The sequence below is a fragment of the Humulus lupulus genome, chromosome 4, assembly GCF_963169125.1.
Source record: "Humulus lupulus chromosome 4, drHumLupu1.1, whole genome shotgun sequence".
In the NCBI taxonomy this organism is placed as follows: domain Eukaryota; kingdom Viridiplantae; phylum Streptophyta; class Magnoliopsida; order Rosales; family Cannabaceae; genus Humulus; species Humulus lupulus.
In genome coordinates this window covers 68851005-68861030 of record NC_084796.1, presented here as the reverse complement: position 1 = coordinate 68861030, position 10026 = coordinate 68851005, and the positions used below count along the sequence as shown (strand labels likewise).

The window sequence follows — 10026 nt, the reverse complement described above, 5'->3', positions numbered from 1 at the left end:
TTTTATTAATAGATTATAATTGGTTATGATTAGGTAACCGCTAAGGAATCTAAAGGTTGATCGTTCTCAGGGTTGTTTTTCTAATTCATTCCCGCTCGAACCAGAGGTAAGAAAACTGCACCCCGAGTGTGACATGCATGGATATTCATGAGGCATGTTGGTTGTGTAAATATGGACATGGATTGAATATAGAATTCTTAGCATATGTTTCTCACTTGTGCATGGTACTGACTCATTAGTCAAATTTGGCAAAGGTGCTAGTATCAACTGTGAAGCTGTGACTTATTAGTCAGGTTCGGCAGTGGTATTGGGCACTGGTCACATTGCGCTGACTCATTAGTCAGGACGGCCTTAGCGTGTAACGCAAGCCAACAAAGATTGGATCTAATCAACTATCAGCATTGAATGTCTCAAAGAGCGTTAATGCCAGACCGACCCCGAGGGTCGATGAATGAATTAAGTGCTTGGAGGCTAGTGGATTACCTAGCAGCCACTCTCCCACTTGAAACAGTGACATGCTTGTCAGTCACTCAGTATGGTTTACCAGAACCTGTTGAAGGTTAGTGGCTTACCTAGCAGCCACTCTTCCATTTGAATTAGTGACTTGCTTGTCAGTCACTCAATATGGTTTATCGGAACCTCATGTGATGTTCACTCATTTATTTGAAGGAGTTATGCTCAGTGTGATTATAATGATAATCATTTGATAATGTTTATGAAAAGTGTTATGTTTTCTTGCTGGGCTTTGACTCATGGGTGCTATGTGGTGCAGGTAAAGGGAAAGAAAAACTCACCTAGCCTTGAGTGGAGAGCTGATGTGGTGATGTGTACATATGCGGCCGCTTGACCACCACGGCCAAGGAGTTCTCAGAGGAACTAGGGGGTTTACCCTATTTTTGCCGCTTAGGTCGGCGGGATTGTAAATTTTAAACAGTAGTGACCATTTTGTACTGAGAACAACTTGTAAACGTTTTGTTTAGCTCTGCAGAGCAGTTTGTAGTGAAAATCTACATTTCCTTTTTACTGGTTTTATACCTTGACCTGTTAATTACACTTAGAGCACGTTTTTGACCAAAGGACTCGGGTAGCGAGTCAAATTTCTGGTCCACCGTTCACCGTAACTGTTCTAGGGTAACCAGGGCGTTACACACTAGGTGTCACGTGCAGAGACCCTGGCCCACTGGTAATTGTCTGAAAAAGTTGTTATCTTACAGATCGTGGTGTCGTGCCCGTACAGGCAACAAACAACATGCCCCAATGTGTCGCCTGGCATGGGAAAATGTGTAACCACTTTCTGACACTGTCAAGAGCATGTCTCCCTAGAAAATGGTGGCTTACAACCTCGTAAATGGGCCTCGTGTCATTCGCACAGGCCCACCACCACATATATCACAAAAATGTGTATTAATTAGCTTTTTTGGGGATATTTTTGTAATAACATCCCATTAAGGGAATTAATTGCTCTCATCTTCTATAAATAGGGCTAGGGCATCCATTGTAAAGGGATCCCCTAAACTTTTGTATTCAGAGCATTGGAAGAACGTTGACTGAAACCCCATAGAAGCTTGCCCAACCAAGCTTCACCAATCCTAATACAATAGCATTGTGGACTAGGGTTAATTAATAACTTGAACCACATAAAATCTCTTATTCTTTAATTCATTTATTTGAAGTTCTATTTTATTACGTTGATAGAGAAAAAGACAGTCAACAATATACTTGGAAATAAGTCTTTTTTCCTAGAATTTTATTTTCAAATGTATTTTTTTTTAATGAAATACTCATATAAACAATGAAACCAGTAGAACAAAATTGATCAAAGACACAAATATAATTTTTATAAGATAATCATAAATGGAGGTTTCTAAAATGTTTACAAAACAAACGTTGAAAAATTGATGGTCTCATTTTTACTGATGATCTTTTTTTCCAAAATATCCTATGACGAATGTTCTTGTTGTAAATTAAATCAAAGATTTCTCTCAATCAAAAATTGATGCAAAGACTCTTTTTTGTTTGTTTGTTAAAGAGAGAAGAAGAAAAATTTAAGAATGAACATTGGGGAAGAAGAGAGTAAAAAAATGTGGGATTGCATCGTTTGGTTTCTAGAGTTGTCATTTATATATATATATATATATATATATATATATTTTTAAAAAAATCGAATCTAAGTTTGTATCTTTTTTGTTATATATTATTTATTTATATTTTTAATTGCACTGTTTTGAAGAGTCACAGCTGAATCAATTAACAGTTCTATTAAAATAACACATTTTCTAAAAATATTCCGTTAAGCCACAACAATTTGTTTATCGACAACAATCTTTGTCAGGCATTTATTATATTGGTAAGATATAATTTATATATATATATATTAGATGCAAACAACGTGCAATAATAGATGCAAACAACGTGCAATGAGCGTTTGCTTAGTTTTATATAGAAAATTTATTAATTGTTTTTATTATGTTTTTATGATTATCATATTAATTTAAAAATAAATAAACGATATCACATATTAAATAATGACATAAACATATTAAAAAAAAATTAAACAAAACATTGTCTATGAGTTTTTTGAAAAAAATTATAATATGATAACTTTTTAATCACAAACTATCATATTTAATATATAAAAAATTAATGATATTATTCAAAGAACACCTTAATGATTAGAGAAAAAACTTATTTATTATCGATAGAAAAGAAATGTTATTTTAATTTCTTATGTAATTACACAATTATTCTATTTGTACACACACGACACATATTTATAATGTTTGTTGTTATTTAATATGAATATATATTGATATTAGTTAATATTAAGTAATAAAAAAGTAACATGTTTTCTTTTCAAATATAAATGATAACTTTTTTAATAAAAAATAACCTTATGTATTATATATTATTATAATACTGATATTTTTATAATATTTGAATTTTAAATTAATATAATTATTAAATATATAGTTTTGTATTAAATATTATTATAATAATAATATTTTATAATATTAATATTATTACTAAATATTTATTCTAGCCAAATTTTATAAAAATTAAGTCTTTTATATATTATTATAATAATAATATTTTATAAATTTGAATTTATATTAATATAATTATTAAATATTTAGTTTTGTATTATATATTATTATTATAATAAGAATAAATAGGAATTTCCCCCTTCCTGAACTATCACCTATGTAGAGTTTTGCCCCCTAATTTTTTTTTTTGTCAAAATTTCACCCGACCTATAACAATCATTGCAAATGTGCTCCTTTAGTTGCATTTTGTTCATTTTTTTAACTGTTTGCTAGTGGTCATGAGAGTCTATTTAACTAGCTTAAACTAGTTGAAACCGAGTTTATTGACATTAAACATACAAACATTAGCTCTAGGAATGCCAGTATATATTCTCATAATTTGTCATTAGACTATTGTCCGGACTATTAAATTATGTTAGATTAGCTTTATATCAATGTTACATCAGCAAATTGCTTAAAAAAATGAATGAAATACAACTAAAGGGAGACATTTGTAATGGTTATAATAGTTCGGGGGAATATGTTTTCAAAAAAAAAAAATTAGAGAGCAAAACTCTACAATGATCAAAGTTCCGGAAAAAAAATACTATTTATTCTTCTAATAATGATATTTCATAACATTTAAATTTATATTAACATAATAATTAAATATTATTATAATAATGATATTTTATAATATATATCTTAAGATAAATACTATTTTAGACTATATATTATGCAAAAATTACCGAACCTCTGTTTGTTAAATAATAATTTGATTTTGGTCAAACCTTTCTAAGACCATAATATCATCATATTTTATTAATTAATGAATTAAATAAATAATTAAAATATATTTTAAAATAAAAAATAATTACCAATCTATTTTACATAACAATAAATTAATGTAAATGTGTACATTTTCTCAAGAAAAAATTAAATCAACTCAAAATTACCAATTTTTTCATATGTTCATCTTCTCATCATCACAACAAAATCATAACACAAAAAATCCAAAATCTCAGATCTCATAATTTGATTTTACCCAAATAATTATAAAAGTTCAAAACCCAGATCTGTTTATGTGGAATCCGAAGTGGAGATGTTTTACTTTGTTTGAGCAAACATAGATCTTCTTCCTTTGCTTTATTCTTCAATTCAGACTTCTAACCACAAAATCAAATGAAAAACACGAAAACCAATAAACTTTACTCAATAATTTTAGAAAAATCAAATCAAAAATGCAAAATGAGATTCACTCCAAAACACTAGCCTTCCTTATAAAGAACCAGATCTGCTGTCCAAACTTCCTCACGAAGCTCCTCGTCCCTGAAGAACCAGATCTATCGTCCTCGCCCCTAAAGCACAGACCCGCCACCCCTGAAGCATAGACCCGACGTTCTCTTTTCGTTGCGTCTGGCTGGGAAGCTCCAGATCTCAGATCCACGATGTTCTCCCTCCCGTCCAAGGCCTCCGTCCGCGAGCCCCAAACTGCAATAGATCGGTGTTGCGTGAACCAGATCTGAAGAAGAAGATCAAGAAGGAGAAGAAGAAGACGAGGATGAGGTCTGAAGAAGAAGATTAAGAAGGAGAAGTAGAAGACGGGGACCTTCTAATAGAAACGTTTTTTTTCTTTCTCTAATTTCTTCTTAGGAAAAGTTTTTATTAATATTAAGTTTGTTAGTTTAATTTTAGTATTTAATTTTAAATTTTATGTTTAATTTTTTTTTATTAAATCTGATTATTTTTGTTAATTTTTTAAAAACTATTTATGTTATTTTTTTATTATTTAAAATATTATTTAATTATTTTTTTAGTTTAAAATAATTCAATTAATTTTTATTTTAAAATATATTTTTCATTATTTATTTGATTAATTAATTAATAAAATATAAGAATATTTTGGTCCTATTTAAATTTTTTTTGACTGAAATCTGGTTGAAGGTGCTTTTTTATTTCATTTTGCAAAATGTAGAATTCAATTTGTCATTTAATAAAATAAAGTTTTCAATTGGTAAAATTTGCACAACTTAAACTTATATTAATAAAATTACTAAATATTTATTCTACTATATTTTTTTAATAAGTTTTAAATATATATTCTTTAAGTTAATCATTATATACAGATAACAGATATACCATACATACATACCATATCATTATTTATATGGAATGAACCATATATATTTTCATTTTATTTTTATAAATATTGTTTCCTAAGTTCATACCATTTAACGGTAATAATCAGCTGGTCCAAAGCTCAGAAATTAATTATTAAAGAAGCCGAAGGAGAGTCGTAATAGGTAATCATTTGAAATTTTACCAACACTTTAATTTTTGCAACCCCTCAATAATAGTACTAACTCTCATTTTAGTAGAAGCTTTTTTATTACAAAAGTTTCATCCTCGTTGACTTATATCAGCAAGGTAAAGGGAAATTGACAAAGAGGAACCCAATAACAAGGTGATCAAATTATTGATTTCTTATTTCACACTCACAAGAAGACCATAAAGAGACACCAATGAAAATTAAAATAAAAAAGTTTCAAGAAATCAAAAACCCCAAAACATAAAACAATAATTGACCACAAGATCAAGCAGCACTAACTAGTTTTCAACATGGTGTTTCTGACACTAAGAAGAAGTGCCAATAGCTTTTCATGAGGATAGCCTAACTCTTTCAACACTGGTACCTTGTCTAGAGCAGCAATCCAGGAGAATATAAGTGGATACTTTTCTGGGTCTACAATCTTTGTCCCAATAACTTCTTCATAAACTATGTGAGGTGCAAAGGTTGACCACACTAGAATGTCTAGGACTCCAAGATTTCCTCTCTCATTTGGAGTTTTCCCATTTGAGACATAATAATCATTCATTCCATCTTCAAGCAGTCTCAATTTTTCATGCAGTTCCTTGATATTTTTCTCTTGTTCTTCTCCATCAGTTATGGTTGCGTAGAAAATGTTGTTCTCAAACAGCTGCACTTGGGAAAATTTCTAAGCATGAAATTCAACAAGAATACTTTTGATTATAATATTATTATTTAACACTGTTTTGTAAAGTATCAAATAGATCCTGAGTTTTTCTGAACAGATAAAAAGTCTCTCCAAACTAATAAAAATATCAACACATGAGATAGTTCTAGTTATTGTGCTATTGAATATGAAAAAGAAGAATAAAAACGGGTTCAAAATATGATCATATCTCACCACTTGCTGAAAAAAGTTCACCCAAAAGCGAACTTGGGCCCTTTTAAAGGGATCCTCAGGCAGAAGCATAGGACCATTTCTCCAGGTTTCTTCAATGTATTCGAGGATGACAAGTGATTCTGAAAGAGGTCTTCCATGGTGAACAAGTACTGGAACCTTCTTATAAACAGGATTGTATTGAAGAAGTAATGGACTTTTGTTCATTAGATCTTCTTCCACATGTTTATAAGGTATACCCTTAATTTTAAGGGCTACTTCTACTCTCTTACAGAAAGAACTAGCCCACATACCATGAAGTGTCACTCTGTGTTCCTCTGCCATTAGTACTCTTTGTTTCTTATTCGAAAGTGTATGTTTAGATATAAATAGACTTCAAGTAATCTTGACTTTTACTTTAAGTAGATTTGAGCTAGTGTTGAGTGAAAATTTATCAGAAAGAGCAGGGTAAGATGTCATTGTTAAGAAAAAGAATTCTCCAAGTAAAGATAACTATATAGATTAGTGTAAGGATTACAAATAGTCAGTAGTTCTTTTATTGGTCAGTCAATAGTATTATAATCTCAAAATCATTGTTCTGATTTACTGGGGTTGTAGTGATGTGTTGAATAGTATTATAAAATAGAAGAAAAGTATATTCAACGTGTAGAGTCTGATTATATGAACAATAGCGCTACTCAAAGTCCATTCATCTTGGTCCTTTTGTACTCTTCTTATCATAGTAAAAACCAGTTCACATTAATTAAGGGTTAACCACTAAACCATGTGTGTGCTTGTTATGATCCTCTAAATGTTACAAAAAATGTTCAGCATGAATTTTCTGGACTTCTTTTTCAAGTGCTAATTAATATAGAAATTCATGAAGAAAAAAAATGAAAGAAAAATAAATTAGTCGTAAAGAAAGAATACTCTGAATCTTTTAAGTGATCCTTCTATGATAAGCTCTATGACTAAAAATGAAAAAATCGACAAAAAATAAATAATCATAGTTTTGGTCAAACATAATAGAAAAATAATATGATAGCTGCTATTAGTAAATAAACTCTTTATTTAGTAAATAATGGACAGGTTTCTTCTTTCTCAAGGAAACTTCATATAGTCAAACCATGTTTAAGTTAACCATCTTCAGATGAACAACATTATCCTATTAAATAATAACTTTGTCTCATTATCATGGTCAATGGTGTTAATAAATCATTATGAAAAATACTTTTTGAGCAAGTAATTTGTTTTGTTTTCTTTTGGCAGTAGTTGTGCCAATTATTTTTACTGACTTGCATGTTTTCAGAAACTCAATTATTTTTCATTCTAGTTGTACTGACTACTTTGGTAATTTAGAAAAAAACGAATAAGTTATATGATGACAAAAATAATCCTTTGCAAAATGAAATTTGAAGCTAATGAGAGCATAGGCCAACTAATATGCTTGTTTTGTCACCCAAAAAAAGTACCACACAAGATGAAACATAAATTGGAAAACAACATTCCTGCAGAAAGAGAAAAAGAAAATGAAAATACACGCCATAATCTATAAGCCACAAAGGTCAAAAGGAAGACAATTTAAGAGCATGATTTCTGAAGTTACAAAGAAGTTGAACTACCTTTTCATAAGGAGGGCATGACTCTTTCACCACTGGCACTTCAATCAGAGCATTTAACCAAGAAAATATTAGTGGGTTTTTATTTGGATCAATTACCTTTAGGCCAAGGACTTCTTCCTGAGCTTTATAAGCACCAAAAGTTGAACATAGTAAAATGTCTAGGAGTCCCATACTTCTGTCATCAAAAGGAGTTCCATCTGGAAACAAGTCCTTCATTCCTTCTTCAAGCATTCCAAATTTTTCAGAGAGTTCTTTGATGGCTTTCTCCTGTGTTTCTCCATCAGTTTTGAGAATCAAGAACATGGTCTCATACAGGTGTTGCTGAAAAAAGCCTGCCCAGAATCGAACTTTGGCCCTTTTATAGGGATCCTTAGGCAGAAATCTAAGAGCATTTGGCCATGTTTCATCAATGTACTCAAGGATGACAGACGACTCTGAAATAGATTTTCCATTGTGAACAAGGACAGGAACTTTCTTGTGGACAGGGTTGTATTTGAGAAGCAATGGACTTTGGTTCACCAAGTCTTCTACCACATATTCAAAGAGTATGCCCTTAAGTTTGAGGGCTAGTTCCACCCTCTTAGTATAAGGGCTAGTCCAAGCACCATGCAGCTTCACCTTGTGTTCCTCAGCCATATACTTGTTCTATCTTTCTGTTCAGTTCAAAAGTGGCATGAACTTGTTGCTGTACATATATATAGAACTTGTTTCCCTTGGTACTAGTTTTGGTGCTCGTCTTTTCCAAACTTGATGCACAAGTCTTTTCTAAGAGTGATGCCCAAGGTTATTCTGTTCTTGGTGAGATCTTAATAAGTCAAGAAAAGTCTATATTCTTATCTTCCTCTTTTGTGGTGGAAAATCTTTATCATGGTCCACATGCATCATACTGTACAGTCACAAAATTTGTATTTTGGAAAATATTTGTGCAAAAAAGTAGCTTAATCATACTGTACAGTCATGACAATTGAAGGTTGCTGTTGTCCTTTAGAAAAGGCTATTACATAATACATACTAACATTCTAGTACACACACAACACAATATCATAATAACATTCAGTGTGTACAAAAAGATATATTAGTACCACAAGCATAATATATATATCTTCTATATAAAAAGTACGTAGATAATAGAAATTTTTTGTTTTAACAGTTTTTTATTTTTTTTTTTCCGTTAACTTTAACGAAATATTATTATATTTAACAAAATATTCTTATATTTAACAGTAGATTGTAAACATGAATTAAACTTAAATAAAATTAAATAAATAAATAATTAAACAAATTAAAATAGGATATTTTTTTAGATATTTTACTATGATAATTATTTAAAAATAATAAAACCATATATTTTATACCTTAAATTAAATTAAATTAAATATTATATTAAACATATAATTTATAATTTTTTGTTGTCACTGCCAAATTTAAAAATTAGAACAAACATAAACTTAAACAAAAATAAATAATAAATTAAAATAGGATATTTTAAAAATATTTTATGATAATTTAAATAATTAAATCACATTTAATTAAAAATAATAAAGACAAACATCATTTTTTTATCTTATAAATTTGTGTGATAGTTTGTTTTTTATCAAGTGATTGAAACTCTTTTTCGTCATCAAATTCACCAAAGGAAATTGTAAGGTACATTAGAAACAAAAAAAGATGATGCATGTATACTACTGTCTACACTATGACTTTTTCTATTCTTATTTTATTTCTATTATTAATTTCTTTTTAAATATTATTGTATTTTATATATATGTCATGTAGCCATGTTGTTACACCCAATTTTCGAGGATGAATAAATGAGTCTCGAAATGTAGGCTCGAAAAATGTAAGCTTGAAAATAACAGGCATTGGCTTAACACTTGTGTAAATTGACATGATTCTTGATCTGTTGTTATTGGCGATCGAGCACAAGTTGAAAGGTTCGAGCTTAAGTTTCAGGCTCGAAAGCAGGAACCTTCTCCGAAGCATGAGTTCGAGGAAATTACTAGATGATGAAGAAGCTTAATGGAATCATGAGCTCGAAGTTTGAATCGGTCTTGAAAGCGCGTCACCGTGCATTCGAGATCAGCAATGCGTTTTGCACACGGAAGCTGTTAGGAAATCCATATTCCTTGGGGATTTGTTTTATCAGATATCAAATCTCAATTATCATGGAATATTATCTAATTAATGTATTTATTT

General features: G+C 30.1%; 2 protein-coding genes across 4 annotated transcripts; both read right to left on the bottom strand.

The window, feature by feature from the left end:
* Positions 1-5475: 5475 nt before the first annotated feature.
* Positions 5476-6957, bottom strand: LOC133830537 (glutathione S-transferase U9-like). 2 transcript variants are annotated; one of them, XM_062260526.1, is made up of 2 exons: positions 6233-6957; positions 5476-6019 (listed from the first exon to the last, which is right to left on the bottom strand). In XM_062260526.1, exons 1-2 carry the CDS (start codon positions 6551-6553, stop codon positions 5627-5629), a joined length of 714 nt encoding a protein of 237 aa, XP_062116510.1. In that variant the 5' UTR covers positions 6554-6957; the 3' UTR covers positions 5476-5626. The 2 variants fall into 2 exon arrangements, with proteins under 2 accessions (XP_062116510.1, XP_062116511.1); XM_062260527.1 differs by having other exon boundaries at positions 5476-6001.
* A 662-nt stretch (positions 6958-7619) lies between these two features.
* LOC133830535 (glutathione S-transferase U9-like) lies at positions 7620-8630 on the bottom strand. Of its 2 annotated transcripts, none has more exons than XM_062260525.1 (2): positions 7927-8630; positions 7620-7716 (listed from the first exon to the last, which is right to left on the bottom strand). In XM_062260525.1, the coding sequence occupies exons 1-2, from the start codon at positions 8464-8466 to the stop codon at positions 7627-7629; spliced, it is 630 nt and encodes a 209-aa protein (XP_062116509.1). In that variant the 5' UTR covers positions 8467-8630; the 3' UTR covers positions 7620-7626. The 2 variants fall into 2 exon arrangements, with proteins under 2 accessions (XP_062116509.1, XP_062116508.1); XM_062260524.1 differs by having other exon boundaries at positions 7831-8629.
* Positions 8631-10026: the final 1396 nt, after the last annotated feature.

Excerpts from the sequence above, each read along its gene's own strand:
- LOC133830537 (XM_062260526.1), bottom strand. The coding sequence starts at position 6,553 with ATGGCAGAGGAACACAGAGTGACACTTCATGGTATGTGGGCTAGTTCT. Across the intron at positions 6,020-6,232 it reads TGAACTTTTTTCAGCAAGTG|AAATTTTCCCAAGTGCAGCT; the intron begins GTGAGATATGAT and ends TTTCATGCTTAG.
- LOC133830535 (XM_062260524.1), bottom strand. The coding sequence starts at position 8,466 with ATGGCTGAGGAACACAAGGTGAAGCTGCATGGTGCTTGGACTAGCCCT. Across the intron at positions 7,717-7,830 it reads CATGCCCTCCTTATGAAAAG|GAATGTTGTTTTCCAATTTA; the intron begins GTAGTTCAACTT and ends CTCTTTCTGCAG.